This window comes from Abrus precatorius, unplaced genomic scaffold, assembly GCF_003935025.1.
Source record: "Abrus precatorius isolate BTA unplaced genomic scaffold, Abrus_2018 Scaffold6, whole genome shotgun sequence".
In the NCBI taxonomy this organism is placed as follows: Eukaryota; Viridiplantae; Streptophyta; class Magnoliopsida; order Fabales; family Fabaceae; genus Abrus; species Abrus precatorius.
Window position 1 is genome coordinate 20,268,904 of NW_020874406.1, and position 18,754 is coordinate 20,287,657.

The window sequence follows — 18,754 nt, forward strand, 5'->3', positions numbered from 1 at the left end:
ACTTAACATGGGGAGAATTAATAGTAGGAATTAAATATTAAATATTCAATTTTTTAAGGACTATTTCCTAACAAAAATATTTATAGAGACTTGTTACAAAAAGACTTACATTTATAGAGATCAATAACATATTTAAGTTAAATAATTATTACTGTTAATTTTATATTAATAGATAGTAATATTATTTTTTAAAATTTAATTACAACTATTAATTTTAATATATATATATATATATATATATATATAATATCTTCTCAAAATTTACGAATAGATTAGTAATTATCAATTTTTTTTTTGGAAAATAATTAGGAATTTGCAAAATGATAATTGGACAACTAATAATTGACTTAATAGAGTAAGAACAACGAGGAAACACCGGAAATAGAGAAAGAAGGAGGCCAAAAATAGTGCAAAAATAAAACTGAAAAAGTGATCAAGATTGGGTAAAATTGGGTTTTGGATATGCATATGGAAAGTGTGGCAAGTTAAAGGGGAATATGCATAAGAAGATTCTTCAGTAAACAGCATCTTCCATTCCTGTCTCTTATTCTATTCCCTTATTTTTGTTCTTTCTTATTTCTGAAAACCCAAAATAAACCTCTTCAACTGAAATCAACCACCACCGTCTCATTCTTCGCCTTTATATATAAATTCACCTTTCTGCATTGCTATTTTCTTCTAACCACTTTCTCTCAGGTTCTCTCTCTTTCCATCTCTCTCTGCATTCGGACTAGCCATGCATTTGTGCTTTTTCTGATTACTATAAGATTGACGGAATATCGAATTTAGCTTTTAGAAAATGCATAAAAATAAATATCCAATTATTGTTTTAGATTATTTCTCGGGGTCAGTTTTCGTATTCATGATTTGTTTCTTTACGATTAGGAAGGATTAAGTGTTATGGTATATGCGAAAATAGGGATTAGATTTTATTTTATTTTATTTTTTTGTCTTTTATGCGTCGATGCACATTGCAAATGTTGATATTCGTGTGTTCCTTTTCTGTCGATAATTTGAATACAAACTCAAAGCATGAGTGAGGGAGCTTAAATTCCCGTGCAAATTTGCGCTGGATTTTGTCACCAATTGGCTAGATATGTATTTACCTGTTTGTATGTATGCATGTATGTATTTGAAAAAGTCATTACATTTTTTTAAGTTAGAAGTCAACCAAATTTTGGTGATGGCGAGTTATTCGGCATGTACATCATCTTTTACCCCTTCATTGTTAGGGAGTCAATGAAATGAAATTTAATTACGACAAATAGTTGAGGGTCAATTGGGTTAATTCATATATGATTTGTTATATAATCATTGTCATTAGCAGTTCTTCGTGCTAGTATGTTAAAAATTTGCTTGTGGTCGGATTATAAAATACACAGATACAGGTTCGAGATTTTATGAAGTAATACCAATATTGTTTGTTTTCTTTCAATACAGCATTATTGGCTAGCACTCAGCGCTCTCCAACCAACTGGTGCCAGCAACTTCTTGCTGGTACTCAAGTTGGCCTGCATCTTGTCTGGGTGAGGAGAGGACATGACTCAAAAGAGTGCGTTGAATCGGAGTAGAGCCCTTGAGGGTGTCCATGGGGTCCATGTTGCACCTCATTCACCCTTTGCTTTGACAGAAACTAATCAAAGTGGGGACTTTCATTGTTCAACTGGTGGAACATCAACTACAGAAGCCAATCAGCTGTTGTTAATGCAGTGAGTGAAATATATACCCATCAGAATTGCCATAGAATTTTAAAATGATTGTATTTTTTTATTGTAGTACAAAGAATTGAAAATTTACGAAGCCATGCATGCTAACCAACTACATACCTGTTCTCTAGACGACTATGGCAACAGAGACCAGCATGCTTGAGACCCATCCATGGTAGTACCAGTTGTCATGGTATAGTTGTGAAAGTTTATTTCCATTTGACATTACGTTATTATTTTCCTTCTAATAATATAGTCGTAAGTAAGTAATTGTTAGGTGTTTATTACTGCATCCCTTGTCAGGTGATATGCATGTTGCTGAAACAGTTGCCAATGTGCTTACGTCAATCCCTTTTATAGCTATTGGAATGCATGCCCCCAGGTAATATTTTGCTCCAACCATCATAAATTCCTTTGATCAGAAAAAAATTTTAGTTGTCTTATAAATAATTGTGTAATGTAGGAAGAGTCTCAATTCTAAGTTGTATGCTAATTCATTAATTGGAGTTGGAGTGGCCTCAAGCATTTACCATTCTTCAAGAGGGAGATTGAGAAAAGTTTTGAGATGGGTAGACTACACAATGATAGCCACAGCGACTGTTGTAAGTAACATATTCATTGATAAACATAATTAAAGGCTACTCAATTGCATGCAAAAACCTGATTATATCTGCTATCGCATTTATTAATTTTGTCTAGACCAAGTTGCTGAAACTGAGGCACTACAGTGAATGTCTTAGGGTCCTGTTAGGAGAACTATGAGAGTTCAAGTTTTATCTTCAGTTATGCAGAGATCACTAGCACATCCACTCAAGTTAGAAATGTCCTTTTCCTGTACTTTTTTTTCAGGGAACAATTTTCAAGTATATGTTTCAAATACTTTAAATGAATCTTGATTCCAATAATTGTGCTGTCAGCATTTGCATTGAATTCTTATATCTAATATTCTCGTTAGAGATAAAGGGTTATTCAGCAGACTTAGAGTTGGCTGTTTCTAAACATCACATTTTTATATTTCTTTCATATTGATAATGGTGCCAAGTCTCTGAACATGGAGAAAGGGGGTTATTTGAATTTGGGATCATTCATTGCATGAGAGGTTTGATTATTGTCATGCTATATTCTCAAATCACTAAGTTTCAATTTTTAACTAATGTCTTTTTCATTCTGCCTCGGTTTTCCTGACTCCTGTTTGCCTTAAATATAAAGTTTTCTTTTGTCTGCTGCTTACTTATTACAAAGAAATAACGAAGGCATATTACTTATATATGCAGACATGTTTTTGTGTGTGTATCACTTTGCATACGGGAATGCTAAATTATTTCATCTAACCTAGACCTTTTTTTATTTTAACAGAGTTTTCTTTTTTTTTGCTTACCGTTAAAAATTTAGCAGTTATATTTTACTGCTGAAAAAGACACGAACCCGAGTGTCAAATGTCATAATCTGTTTTGATATATTGCTTTTAGTGTTGACTGATTGGTGATTACTATTATACAGAGAGTACCCTTATGTGGTTTGAACAATTTTATGAAGAAGATCCTTGTTAATCTTTGAATAAGTTCCTTTCTTCTAACTTCTATTATAAATTGCAACTCCATCCCCTCCTAGAACTAAGGCAGGGGAAGAGAGATAGATCAACATTGTCTAAGTCTAGTGTGTGCATGTACGTGGCCCTATCTTAAATGTTTTCCCTATACCTTAAGTTTTTGCATTTTTGTTTATCTCCTAGTTTGAAGTTGCTTTGATATTGTATTTGAATATAAAATCATTCTGCAGTGTCTGTCTAGGGCCCTCAGAACTGAGAACCCAAAGTTACTGATGGCGGCATCTGCAGTAGTTCTTCCAGTTAATCCAATGATGGTTTCAGTTATTCACACTGGGATGATGGAAGTAAGTTTCTTTTCTAACTAATTATATGTGACAATTTAGTGTTCATTTCTGTAATAGATAATTGCATTGCTCCAGAAAAGTATGGTGACCACGTTAGTAACTAACATCACTGACCTTAATTAAATCTGTTGATTCATTGATTCTGAGACCATAACTTAAAATCTGAATATTCAGATTCATTTAATTGAATATGATGTTTCAAGTGTGAAACAAATTGCAACTGGTTTCACTATCTGGCTTTTGTTGTGGTTGACTTTTATTATCATTTATCACCACATCATTTGGTATTAGTGGAATTATCAGAAGATTAGTCATGCCAAAAAATGAGGGGATAAGGAAAGATTCAGTTTTAAAGGGTAAAGACTTAAAGAGCAACCCAATGTATGAAACTCCCACCAAGTGGGGTCTGGAGAGGTTATATAGTCTTACCTCCTCTAATTGCATAATTCACCTCCAGGTCACAAGGCAGCACCAACCCTAGTGTTTTGCCAAGGCTTGCCCTCATTCTATTTTAGGGGATAATTAATAATAAATTTGTCCTATAATTTTTTTCCTCCTGGATTGACAGAGACTTCATTAAACAAGAAAACTATGCTCAACCGTTGTTTAACAGAAGCTTGAATGTTTGAATGACTTGATTACATAGACAGCCTAGTTAGTCAACCATATTACTCCTAACTGTGGGGGAGTTTTTCATGATGGAAGATCTTTTTAATGTATTTCTTTATCTCATTTGTAAATTCTAACTTTATGATTATTGAACTTTTAAGCTACTGCGTTCAAGATTACAGCAATTGTGTAGTTATAGTTGGTCGAATTGATGAAAATATTGCGAAGGGATATTATCAAAGCGATCAAATATTTGGTCACACGCTCTACAAAATGGCAAAATTTATTCTTTGCTAACATAATATCCGCCAAATGTGTTGTCTTAGAGTGCATTCTCTCAAGTGTGATTTAATCTTATTCTACTCTTTTAATATTGGCATATGAAATTCATAACTTCTCTTAAAGAATAAATTCAACCTTTTTCAATTAATTTTCTTATCTTTTTCATTTTTAAAATAATTCCTTTTAATCTATACTGTTAAGAGTAAGATTCTACTTGACCTAATCATGCATACCTCTGTTATAATTTTAAACATTTATTTCCTAAAGTGTTTTTTCAGTTTATATTTTTATTTTATTTTATACAAGTTTAAAATTATTTGTGCAATACCAGATATAACTATGAAATGGATTTGATTTAACAATTTGACGATGCTACAATGAAAAGCAGACATTTTGAAATTAAGTTTTTCTCATTTTAAGGAAAAAAATGTTTATTCAGGTAGCATTTGCTAAAAGGGCATTGAAAGATCCAGACTTGAGGATGGCTCACACAGTGCATAAGATGTCCTCATTACTGGGTGGTGTGCTTTTTATAGCCGATGATTTATTTCCCCAAACGCCCTACCTTCATGCCGCATGGCATCTTGCTGCTGCTGTTGGTGTTGGAACCTGCAATAAGCTTCTTGAGTAGGAGTGCACACTCTATTCGATAGCTGGGAAGCATGCATTCTACCCAGTAAGAATAGCATCAACATAATTTGCCGACTTTACCATAAAGTAGTACATTTACTTGGATTTGCTGTACTTAGATGAGTTTAATGCAAATGCAAATTAGGTTCTCAATTATTTACCTCCTGTTGTAATTCTATAATCATTAATTAAAAATTGGCACCTTTTATTCTGGTTTGATGAACATGCAGTTATAAAAGATCTAGAATATATTTCTTACCTGAAGATGTTGAGACATTGTTTCTATGAACTCCTTGACTTTTCATTTAACCTGCAATATAATTTTCTGAAGATTGGAAATATATGATACGATGATGTGTAGGAGATGGGATTGGTAATTCCAAAAACTTAATATCTTGCTTGCATATTTATTTATAGGTTAAATTAAATATGTAATTATTGAAATAATTGTTGAAAACTCAAACAATGATGGATATACAATTTCTTTGAACACCTCTTAGAAATTAAATTTCGAAAACCATCTTTGAAATATTATTTTCAAAAACCATTGACACATTTCAAATTTTATCATCCAAAAATATAGAAAAAAAATGTTACAAATAGAAATGTAATGAATTTAAAACATAATTGTTATGTCTAGGCTTGACGTTCACGCTATTCCAATACTATTTCCATTTTGTAGGCATTAATTCTTCACTTCTCATCACGTTTAAAGCTACAAAATAATATGGACTTGTTAACTTTTTTTAATACTATTATATAAGCAAAAATAAGAAAATATTTTGTATTTTTCAAAATAGATTGGAATATATGAACTATATTATTATAAATAAACATGTAATTTTTGCATTCCTTTTTTAAATATATTGATACATTCTGATCCATTGGTAAAAATGTTGAGTCACTCATTGGATTAATTCCCAATAGCAGAAGAAGTCTTTTTGAACGGTAAACAATTTTGACGGAGAGGGAGATTCGTACATGGTGCAACATGCATGAGAGAAGATGAAAGGGGAAGGGTGCGATACTGACTTGAAGGCATGAAATGAAGGCGAAAATTCGACTTTAGTTTATGAACATTTACAGTATCAAGACTTATATAATTTTTTTTATCTCTTTTGATTATTGGCCATTTGGCTTGTTTAAAAGAGCTTCTAGTTAGTTAGTGATCTAAATATTAGTTATTTGTTTCTTATAAAAAAGATTAAAAGAAATATTTATCAAAAACTAAATCATATATAGAAATTTTTAAAGCCTGCTTCACCTCTTCTCAATCCGTACAACATAAATTGGCACAAAACAAGACCTAACTACGGAATAATAATAACAACTAAATAAACAAATAAATGAAATATTTGAAAATTTCTTTACATGTTACGAACATTCTGCATGCATTTCCTACGGCCACAAGTCCACCTGGAAATCCAAACACAATGTCTATTGAGAGCCTTTTGCAATTGCAAGTCATTACTGGCAAATTAATTACATTCACTGGTATCATTACTAAAACAATGGGGTACCAATGTAAAAGAATAACAAATGTGCTCAGATACAGACATACAACTAACAACGGGGCCCTCAATGTGAGGGCAAACAGAAAATAGAATCTATAACAGGAACAAAGAAAATACAAAGCTTTACCCAAGCTGAATTTTGTTAATGTACACGTAACAATCTGTTGCTACAGCCTCAAGATGCGAAGAACATTCTCCAGGTAATGTACAGGCATGCTGTGATGGAATAAGTTCGTTTTTCCATTGCTTGTTAAACACAGCAGCTGTTAATTTAATATACTAAGCAATGCTCAGTCAATGTCTGGGGAGAGAATCTTGCAATTGAACAATTTTGCTCTGTTCTCACTGGCATAATGTGCAAAAACGATGCCACTCCCGTGAAATCCAATCACAAGAAATAATCAACAAAATCCTGTTAAGCTCCCAAAATTGAGTTTTATGCCCTCTCACCAGATGGAAAGGGTGAAAAAATGAAATAATCGTGATACCAACAAAAGGCAGTCAGCAGCAAGACAGACTCATAAAATCATAGGAGACATTAAGTAACACCCATAAAATTCTGTCAATATATCAAGTGGCAGATGATCTTGAATCAACAGTTCTATTAGCACGACACATACAATCAGGGCATGGAAAACTATATATTGAATCATTTGGTCTTTTGAGCTCAACTCCTTTGGAATCGCTATTTGACCTCATGTTCAGTAAATGACGCTTGAGAGTTTTCCATCTGTGAAGTAATAAAAAAGCAGAGAAGTCAGATACCTTTCTACTAAAAAGATAAAATTGTATTTGTGTGATAATGAAAACAAGGAACATTTTCTATACAGAGGAATGCAATGTATTGCACACAACTGAGTACAAGCGGCTCTATTCCAATTTTATTTTTATTTTTATTTTTGTTTAAACTATAAGTATTTTCTAGTGAAGACAATCTTATTTAAGTTGAGAACATTCAATACGTAAACCTAAGAGTTAACACTTCACTTAAAAGGGAATCAGGCGTGTACCACCTGATCCAACGGCCCATAGGTTTACAAGTGGCTGTATCTCAATTTAAATGGGCTAACTTAGCTCTCTTCTTTAAACTCAAATGGAGTCAGATGTGTAGTTGTGCATTGTTACAAAATGAAGAGTTGACACATAGCATTAATCCTCTTTAAGAGGATATTTGTTAGTGACTAAGGCTGGCATAATTCCTTACAAGCCCGATTAATATTAGCATGCGATTTCCACCTCACCCAACCAGTGTTTATAGTAATAATAATAACAACAATTACAACCAAATCTTCTTCTAACATATGATTGTTAAGAAACCAGTTCCAAAATGTATCACTTGTCATGAATCCTCAACTATAAGTATTTCCCTATCAATTTAGATCAGAAAAAAATCCCCGCCTAGGGATTTGCCTAATTGCCTTCTATTGTGATCATATCTCAGTTGTCATAGCAAAATTGAATAGAAAGAAATATATAATGAAGTAACAATACATACTCAATATTGATACTATCGAAGAGTAATGCCAACTTCCGTTTATCAGGCTTAATTGTCTTAGAGTGTCCACCATACAAGTATCTTCTGTGGCCCAGTAGAAAATGGGGGAAGTTACCACCCTGAGTGGTGACAAACACCTCGCTATGAAGACAAACAGTGTAGTCTATAGCAGCCATCCTGGAAGAATAATTCTAGAAAGTAACTCAAGTCAAAACAGAGCACTTAAATCCTGGGGTGTATGAGTAGGGTAGAGTATGAATCTAAACCTTAAATGGAGCAAGTTCCTCTTCAGATGCTAGAGTTTCCTTAGTATGCAAATTAGGAAACATTTCCTGTAGCGGGGCCATTGTTTTCTCAGCATTATATATTTTTCCTGATGCCAAATAGATAGATGTGTTCTTTGTGAAACCCATTCCCCTCAGCATAAGGCCAACCTGAAGATGTGTAGGAAGGCATTGACCATAATTTAAACTAATCATGGGAAAAAAATTATGAAACTCTGTATAAAAACAGTAGCTGACTTAAAAGTAGTGAAGCAAAAGAGCACCATCCAGGAAGCTTTTGATGCTCCTGGCAAGACTAGAGAAAAAAAATTATTTCCTCAAATCATCTTCCTCTTAGAGACCAAGATAACTGGACATTTAAGGAGATAATACCTCTAATGGAGTGAGGGGACACTTTCCATTGATCCTGATTGCTCCAGGACGTATAACTCGTCCAGGTTTTGTAAACTTCCCTTTCCAACCTCTTTCTCTTGCAGCAACCATGTCGTCTCTCTCCTGTTTTCCACCATAAAAAACGCAACAAGAGAAAGCAACCATATCCTGCAAAAGGGAAAAAATTGCAACAATTATCATTATGTAACGTTACCATTCATAATTTGAAGTCATTAAAAACAGACACGGTCTAACTAAAAGTCAAAACCAACCTCTTCAAAACGAAGATGTATGGAGACATATTTGCCACCATTCATTAAGCTATGTTTCTTCATTCTTGAGACCAAAGCTTCACCCATGGTCAATAAAGGACTTGAAAATCGTAAAGCTTCATAATTTGCTAAGCATCTAAGGCCTTGCACAACTGGAGGAGCATCAAATGACAATCTATTTGCAAATGGTGAAATTCTTATAACCCTGCATGATCAAATGCCCAAATTTGTAAATTAATACAGCAAACATAATAGATTTCCACTCACCAAATCATAACAATGAGAAGATATCACGCCAAGCATCATAGCATAAAAACTTAATCTAAAAATAATACACATCTAAATTGCAAATGCATTGACATTACATGAATAGGAGAATAACTAGCTTAAATTTGAATTTGAACCTAATTCAACTCCAAAAATTAGTTCGTAAGGTGATGACTGTCTTTGCCTTTATAAGCTCTACTTTGACAATATTTATAGTCAATGTGACATCTGAACGCATTTCCCTTATGCTCAAGATTGGCTAGAGCATAGTGATTGTAAGATCATTTATATATATATATATATATATATATATATATATATAGCCCTGGGAAAGCCATGGACCAAATAGACTTCACGAAGAAAGTCGTGACTCGTGAGGCCAGGCTAGGTTGCACTAAAAAATCCAGAGTTAAGTTAATTGCACTAAAAAAATTTACAGGGCCAAGTTAGTTTTTTTTTTTTTTTTACAATTGAGAGGGACTCAATGTCAAATCTACAATAAGTTCAGATACCATCTCAAATTTAGGTTAAAAGCTAGCTTGTAAGCTAAAGATTATTTTAACCTTTATAAGCTCTACTTTAGTCATATTTGTAGTCAATGTAGGATCTCAACGGACTAATTCATATTTCATAATTAGTAGAATCTCTGCATATATTAAAATACTTGTATGCACAAGTTGGGTGGCAATATTTGGCAATGTTTTAAAAACTAGATTGGTCATTGAAATAATAAAAATACTGGCTCATGATTCGCTAGTCTGACCATAGTTAAACCATAGTCAAATCAGTGATAATTAGATAAATAAGTTTCAATATTATATAATATATTAAGTAACAAACTAACATAACATCGTAAACAATAAAGTTAGGTGATATTCTGAATTAATAGACAAGGTCCACAAGATATGTCTTGCAAGATAAAAAGCAACAATAAGAGTTGATAATAAATATAAATAAACATAAATTAAGAATATTTTAGCATGTAATGAAGTAATATGAAGATTTTGCATAACTATCAAGGTGTGCTAGTGGAGCAAGGATAAAAGGTGCTGACAAAATACAATGAAGGCCAAAATTTTATATCCAGCAAAGGAGATTACATATTTTTGGTGAAATAATCACTCATCAATTATATCAGGATAAATTTGTGCAGTTGAGAAGGTTTGAACCTGCTGGCTTGATAGTTTAATGGCTAGTTTTCAAACTACTAATTATAAAGGCTGATGAAAACAATCAATGAACTGATTGGTTCAACTCCAGTTTTCTTAACTGTGACATTGGGCTGAACTTATTTCAAATTAAACTATAGTGAAAATATTTCCTTGAAAAAACTTAGAAATTGTTGAGTTGTTAGAATCTATGAAAAATATCCAATAAAATATTGACTATATTGTAAGTACCTTATATTATCTCGGCCAATTAGTTCCAATATTTCCTTATATTTCATGATTTGTTACCTTATATAGTTAGGATTATGATCTAGTATATTAATATAAGTAAGAGTTGGTGCTTTATGTTCAATCTCTTCTATCTCATTTTCCTACCTCTACCTAAAACACTGTATTTTCAACAATGTATCAAAGTGGTGTAATTCACCATGATCTATGTTATTCTTATTGTCACCAACTTCCCTAAAATTCAGAACTATTACGTTAATGACTCATCATTCTGATCTATGTTATTCTTATTCTTCTTCTGAATACTGTGATAAAATACCCAGTATACTGTTTAACTGTTAGAGCGATAAATTCATATGATGACCATCACATACTCACTTTTCTTCAAGTAACTTTGGGAGTACCACATCCTTGTAATACTGAATGGATGACCAAGCCTTTATCCTGAAATTGTAAACATTTGTCATGTTGCTGCCAAATCTTTCCATCAGGTACTCAGGAATTTTTTCAACCACCCGTACATCATTTTTCAAGGTATTGACAAAATATTCTTCATCATAAATGTCACTGAATTTGCTGGAAAATTGAAACATTATGAAACAATTTTAGTCCATTTAAAATGAAACACCATAATCGAAATTGGTATAACTGCCAACAAACTCATCGTTCAACACAACAGTGTAATTTTATATGAAACATACATAATATTGACCTCAAGACAGTGGTGCAGGGTGGCCAACCACAAACCCCAGAAACAATTTCTAGTAAATTCAAAATTCATATCAATAAAAAAAAAAAGACTTGTTCATCATTAATACTCAAAAGTCATATCATTATCAAACAAACACCGGAAAGAGAAGCAGGGAAATGGGCAAGGCAAAAAGAGAGTAAAAAGAGCTGGGCATGAAAACTTGTTAAAATAGGGCAAGTAGCAAATATTGTAGTCTAATAAGCAACAAAGAATAATAGAACAGCAAGTTCAGGTGGGGGGAAGAAAAAAGCCGATAGTCTGGCAAGTAAATTGTAACCAAAGAGAAAAGAAAATATTTAAAAATTAAAGATGATAAAGTCAATTTCCAATAAAGGAAGGACAGTGATGTCTTTTCAGTTATTTGAGAGATATCAAGATAAAAAGGATCATATTACACTTGTCAAAATTACAGTTCTGTACTAAAGGTCCACGTTTTCAATACATGTCATAAGAAGGTTAGACTGCCAGAAAAAGGCAGGATGCAGCCAGAAAAGGGTTAGGCTGGCCGGAAAATGTTTCAGATGGCTCCTCTATTAGCAGCAGCAGCAGCAGCTGTGGTTACTGCAAAATAACCTGCAACTGGTATTCACAACTAAGCTGCCCTAGCGGCCAGAAGACTCCACATGCCACACTGTCTGGCTCCATAGCACCTAGCTAATACTATGCCAACGTAAAAACTAGACTTCCCTAGTGCTGAAAACTAAAATTAAAAGATGGGAAAGGAAACAAACAAACCTAGGATCTTTCCATATACTATGATAGTGGAAATTCGGAATCACAAGTGTAGCATTCAAATAGCCAGCCACAGCAACAGCATTGCACACCTACGAGGGACAACATTAACATTCATTATATAAATAAGTCAAGTGTAAAGCTAATTTAGGAACACTTAAAAGAACAGGAATGTACAGAAAATTCTAACCGATGCCCTTTGCTGATTTAAGCCACCATTAGCCTCTACATAAATGTATCCATTTGATTCAGGAAGGCCTATTAAAAACATAAAAGATTTACATTAATATTTAATATAGAAGATGCAAACATAATTTGCCTGACATAAAAGGACTGCAAGAAGATAGATTTAAATATGAAGGTAGCAACACGAACAGCACACATCATAAGTTAACCACCTAGTGTTTTCACACAAGAGTTCCCACAGCAATATTGGCTATCTTTCTTGCATAAATTGCCAATCCACAATTTTAGTTCCATTGTTACTCGCAAATATCCACCTTTATCTTAACTTATATGATAAGGAAACCTCCAAATTAAAGGTCCATTTGGGTCTCCTTGACTTTGTTAATTTGTCCCCTAGTCCAAATTAGAGAATTTGGTCACTTTGATACAACCAGGTTGATTTGTCCAAATTTTATTTTCAAATTTGATTCATTCATTTCATTGAATAGAGAAGCATTTTACCTTGATAAGTCCCTTTGGAAATCCAAAGTCACCTGTAAGGTTAAGTCTTTTCTATGGACAGCTGTATTTAATAGAATTAATACCAATAACATGCTACAGATTTGAAGGCCATATAAGGCAATTTCACCAGATATTTGTAACATGTGGCGCAAGTTTGGAATCAGTCCCTCATCTATTCTTGATTGCTTTGCTGCTACGTCTTTATTGAATGTTATTTAGATGTTGGTTGTTGGTGAGTGGTGACTCAGTGTGCCCTAGGTCTTTTGACCATTTTTTTTGGTGACTAGTTCTAATGGTTTTGGTAAAAGTATAGATGCCAAATTATAGAGGCAATGTGCAATATTTGTTACATTCTGGTGCATTTGGTTGAAGTGTAACTCACAGTTTTAAGGATATTTCAGCAGTTCTTTTGGGATAATATTATGTATTTGGCTTCCATATTGGTGTCACGCATGTAGGTTTTTGGAAGGGCATCCCAAACAAATAGTGGTGAGATTGGATAGAGTTGCTGCTACATTGTTGCCTTTTGTTCCATGCAGTTAGCTTTCACTTCTCTTTTACTTAAGAAACATGAAATTAAAGTAAGCAATAAAGTGGCCAGGAGACATGGAAATAAAGGTATTGTTTCAAAGATTTTGTTTAGACCGGATATGCAATATTTGCAACACAGAAGACCTGTTGATATGGTCTTCAATCCATTAGGGGTATAAGGATAAGTTCTAGTCCTCCTTTCCTTTGTATTTTTATTCCTTTTGTCTTATTGAAATTCATCTTTAAAAAAAAAAAAAAACCATCAACTTTGTAGTGGACCCATGCATGTTTATCCTACCACTTAGTGGTGCTTCTTTTTCTCTTCAGCAGTCTGGGTATATTTATTACGTTTCTTGAGCAAGGTAGGTTTGGGAAATGAGGAATTTCATCAAGGAATTTGAAATTGACCCCATGAAACAGAAGTAAAGGACAGGACAGAATTCAAAGGAAGAAGCTATTTCAAATACTGCTAGACAAAGTGATGCTCTAAGTTCGGCACAATCACCTTTAAGAAATTTTAAAAGCTAAAAGATCATTGAAAAATACAATAACCACCACATCCTATGAACCACAATATACATTCAAGTTCACACAATTTCATGTAGTCCATAAACAAAGCCCTATAGATATTTAATATGATCTGCAGGAAATCATGAAAATTGAAAATTAACAATTTTATGAAAAGATCACATTCAATCATTAACTATATGATAAACTCTGTAAAATAAAACATAGTAATAAAGGATTAGTATATCATACAAATAAGTCTCCATAAGATAACTCCATCAGAATGTTTCACAATATGCTGCTAATCTTTTACCAGATTGATTAATAAGAACTTGTGATTGACTTGTAAACAAACCATAAAATAACATACACACAAATTTATATACGCACAAACACCTATTGCAAAAATGTTGCTATCTAACATGCTACATTCTATGATATCCATTGTCCCTAACTTATAGTGTCCCCACAGGAAAAACTAAACAACTAGGATAATAGGCAAAATAAGAGCATTAACTTTCTATTTGTTCAGTTTTAGTTTTTCAACCTAAGTCATAACTCGAGTACCAGTTGATGTGAGTATTAGTTAGATTGTACTCAACGCCATCCACAAAGGTTTGTGAATCTTGTGAAAGACAACAAAGAATAAGAGTATAAGACAATACTTTAAACTGCATATGACATGCAAAAGCTGAATGAATATTTTAAAAATTTTAATAGTAACATTAACACCAACAAAATGTGCCTATGAGTTTGGATGAATAGCTTAATTAAGTGCTTATTTAATAAAATCTTATTACATTAGAGCTTAAAACCATTAATTTGACCATATAACATAATAGAATAAGATGAAAAGAGTTTAATCTAATAAAATATGCAAAGAAGCTTATTGAAATAAGTTGAAAAGAGCTTATGGGAGTCAGAAACTATTTTCATAAGCCAAAAGAAGCTCCCTATAAGCTCTTCCAAACACCCCCTTTGTCAATATGTCGTGTATTGACAAATAATAAACAAAAGAATGGTACCTATGCACCAACACTAATCATTTATCGTATTATACCTTCTGAAGGTCTATCTATGCATGGCTTCCAATCACCACCTTTATACGGAATCTTCCATATCATTGATATCTGAAAGGAAGTTAACTGCTTTTGTCACTAAAATTATCCAACTTTCCATTTAACAGATTAGAAGTAACAAGTATGAAGATCTGTAAGGTGCTGAGGAAAAAATTAACATGACTCAAAATTCAAATATAAAGGAAGAAGTATAATCATTAAAAAAAATGCATCGTCAGAAGTCAGAACAAAGAAGTCATACATAGCTAGTGATGGTCAACATCAAGATTCACAGTATGAAAGATTCAAAAGTCATTGAGAGTTTTGGGTTCCAATAGTCAAGAACCCTTAAAGATGATTTTGACGGTAGGGGTGGAGGGGGAATACAGCCCATAATTTTGGGTTCCAATAGTCAAGAACAACTTAGAATTTTACTTCAACAAACAATATAATAATGTTTATCATCAGGCATGAAACATTTCCTAAATAAGTGAAGACATACATTGAGACGTCATGATATATATATAGACTCAAAACATAAATGAAAATTTTCATTTTCTTTACTCTGAACTTTTATAATCATCTCAAGAAACAGGATAGTTTTAAAAAGGGGACAAAATATTTAAAAGTTAATCATAGATTCATACATAAGTAAACGGAACCAAAAATTTGATGCTTCTGCCAATGGCTTGTATGAGTTGTATCCAATTGGCACTCAACTTACTTAATAAGCACCTTAGGTTAGGTTTCATGTCCACCTGTTCAGTAACTCTCAATGCCTAACACTACATCGCTCCTTCCAACCCAAACACCTCATCTTAAAACCTCCCTCACACTCAAGAAAGTAAAAAAGACACCTCTACATCAATGAAGATTGTAGCCAAACATTTTACTACTTACACAACTAAATAACAAGCCAACTAATACACATTCAACTTTATAACAAATAACTAGCCCCTACAACTTGGCAATAGTATACCAAGCACTACAACCCGATATGTTATCCATTATCCTTTTCTTCCAGATTCTTGTAGCTAAGGCAAGGACCGGCCATTTGAATCAATTTCCTTTACTTGAAAGCTTTCACTACACAGTTTACAGCATCACAGGATTATAACAATATAGAGCATGTTTGCATTACAGTGAGAATGTTAAAATCATCAGAGCCATTCAACCCTGTGCAACAATAAATCCTAATCCTCGACTTTATCTTGGGAACCGTGCCACATTGATGGAATGCTATAACCAACAGATCCTTAAGGCTTAAACTAAACTACATGACTAGAAAAAGTTCACTACAACGCTTAAAGAGCCGCACTCAACAGAAAAAACCAAATAATGACAGATGAAGAGTGTTAAGAAGACACTCCCTAACGTAATCTTTCTAACACACCATCTATCAGTGGCTGAAATTTATTGGAAACCATGAAAGTATGAGTAAGAATCACTAAGTTAGAAGCACGACTGCATAATTTTTGTGAATTTCAATAAATTTCAGCAAATAACAAAGCGTTTGTTGCATCTCTCGTGACAAATAACATCTAAAACACATAAATAGCACTTTGCTTTGCACGTTACAATTCCAAACAAAAAAACACAAGACAAACAAACACTACATTATCCGATCTTCCAATCGAATCACAAATACTCTAATCCAAAAACAGCAACCGAATTTTTTTTTAAAAATGATTAAAAATTTTCACCGCATCGTCGGAAGAATCGTCGGCGTCCATGGAGGTTCGGAGCTTGGCGTAGAGTTCAGGGCTGCGGTAGAGGGAGCCAGGGGCGGGACGGTGGTTGATGATGGGAATGACGTCGAAGGAGACGGTGGCCATGTAGAGAAGCATCCCCGATATATAGATGAGAGGTGCGAAGAGGAACACGCCTTGGCGCCGAAGGAGGATAGAGAGAAAGACCCACGCGAGCCGTTGTGGACCGGTTCGGGTCGGGTTGAAGCGGTTGGGCTTGGAGCGGGAGTGGCGGAGGCGAGGGGAACGGAGTGGTGACTGCGGCGGTGACGGGGTGGAGTGGCCACTGCTCGGTAGCCGGTTGTAAGGGTGCATTTGGGGAGCAACGTGCTTACGGGAGTGCGTCACATCATAATTACGGTGCGCCTCTCTCTCGCTCTCTATGACAGACCCCCCTAACAATGGCACCGTTTCTCCTTTTGGAACCAGCTATCATTCCAATTTTAATAACCTTTTTTTTTAACGTGCGTGCATACATAATAAAATAAATAAATACTAATAAAAAATTATAATATTTAAATTTATAATTTTTTATAAAAATATATGGTTTTATTAAATAATGCTTTTAGAATATTAGTCAAAAAATAAAAACATTAAAAACGCTTTTAAAACGAGTAAATATATATACTAGTATTTGTTATTAAAAATAAATAAATAAAACTAAAATGTTCGAGACACAGAGATGGTAGTTAAGTTGCACAAGGTAGAAAGAGAGGGTGCACGTGGAAAGAAAGGTTTTGGTTGATGGAAACAATGTAGGCGAAGACTTTGAGTGGGGTTTAACTCAGAATCAAGATAAAAAGGACGTTAATGGTAACTTGATGGAAGTGGATTTATAGCTTCAAAATAATACTTTTATACTTTGCTTGTAAATGTTATTTTCCTTCATTTTATACTTAAAAAAATATTTTAATCTATGTTTACTTTGCTTGCAAATATCTTTATTTTTATTTGTTTGTTTCCCTTTTTTTAAAATACTGTAATTTAGCTTTTACTTTTTATTATACAAGATGAGTATATTTCTTTTTTTTTAAGGGGTTTGATCGATATGACATTGAATTAAGATTGTAATTTTTTTATGTGACTGGTGTTGGATCATAGATGTTTGTAAGCTTCGACATGGTAATGAGTATTTTCTTGTGCAGAATAAGCTTTAAATTATGTATTTAAGTGACTGAATTTAACCTTTTTACGTGAAATTTCAATAGGAGAAATATTTATATGATGTACCTATTCTATGTGTTGGCTTGGGATGTATTTAACACAGCAAACAAGAAAGGAAAAAGTCAAATGAAAAAAGTGCAAGGCAAAACTTGGGAGAAAAGAAAAGTCAAAAAAGAAAAACTAAAGGAAAAAAAGCCAATGAAAAAACGAAAGGAGAAGGCAAAGAGAACAAAACTATTGTAAGTGAAAAAGACTTGAAGGTAATAAATATATATATGTGAAAAAAGTAAGTTTAAAAATTTTTAATACTCAATTAAAATCTTTCATTTAATTTATATTTAATAGTCAGTAAATTAATAAATTATAATTCGTTAAATATAAGTTAAATAAAAAATTTAAATTTAGTGTAAAAGTTTTTAAACTTATACTAATGTAAATATTGTAAAAAAGTCTTACCCTGTATATATATATATATATATATATAAAGAAAGAGATAATTAAACATACCAAATAATATAAATTATCAAACTAACATAAAAGAAGTAGTCTTTTCTTACTTGATAAAGAAGAGACTTGTGTTTATAATTTAAGACAAAATTTATATTCTTAAATATCTATATAAATTGTGAAGAATTTTATAATTTAAAAAAAAATTATATAGATAAAAAGTAATAAAATAATTATAAAAATAAGGTGTATGAATAAAATATATAATTAAAAAATATTACATGCAAAGAGTAATATCAATTATATTTATAAAATAAAAAGATTTATTGATAACATAATTATGTCAAAGTTTTTGTTTATAAAAAATTTGTGAAATTTTTTTTTTATAAAAAAAACCTAATAATAAAA

The 18,754-nt window shown here is 32.7% G+C and overlaps 2 protein-coding genes across 4 annotated transcripts; one reads left to right on the forward strand and one right to left on the reverse strand.

The window, feature by feature from the left end:
• The first annotated feature begins 489 nt into the window (after positions 1–489).
• On the forward strand, positions 490–5,374 carry LOC113869204. 3 transcript variants are annotated; one of them, XM_027505418.1, is made up of 7 exons: positions 490–517; positions 1,441–1,709; positions 1,838–1,899; positions 2,010–2,088; positions 2,170–2,308; positions 3,486–3,599; positions 4,930–5,374. In XM_027505418.1, exons 2-7 carry the CDS (start codon positions 1,540–1,542, stop codon positions 5,119–5,121), a joined length of 756 nt encoding a protein of 251 aa, XP_027361219.1. In that variant the 5' UTR covers positions 490–517; positions 1,441–1,539; the 3' UTR covers positions 5,122–5,374. The 3 variants fall into 3 exon arrangements, with proteins under 3 accessions (XP_027361219.1, XP_027361218.1, XP_027361220.1); XM_027505417.1 differs by lacking the exon at positions 490–517 and adding an exon at positions 595–703 and having other exon boundaries at positions 1,438–1,709; XM_027505419.1 differs by lacking the exon at positions 490–517 and adding an exon at positions 1,058–1,112.
• A 967-nt stretch (positions 5,375–6,341) lies between these two features.
• Positions 6,342–17,160, reverse strand: LOC113868678 (protein ESMERALDA 1-like). Its single transcript, XM_027504490.1, has 10 exons — positions 16,691–17,160; positions 14,990–15,059; positions 12,395–12,462; positions 12,208–12,296; positions 11,100–11,297; positions 9,058–9,262; positions 8,786–8,953; positions 8,396–8,563; positions 8,130–8,320; positions 6,342–7,364 (listed from the first exon to the last, which is right to left on the reverse strand). Exons 1-10 carry the CDS (start codon positions 17,048–17,050, stop codon positions 7,205–7,207), a joined length of 1,677 nt encoding a protein of 558 aa, XP_027360291.1. The 5' UTR covers positions 17,051–17,160; the 3' UTR covers positions 6,342–7,204.
• Positions 17,161–18,754: the final 1,594 nt, after the last annotated feature.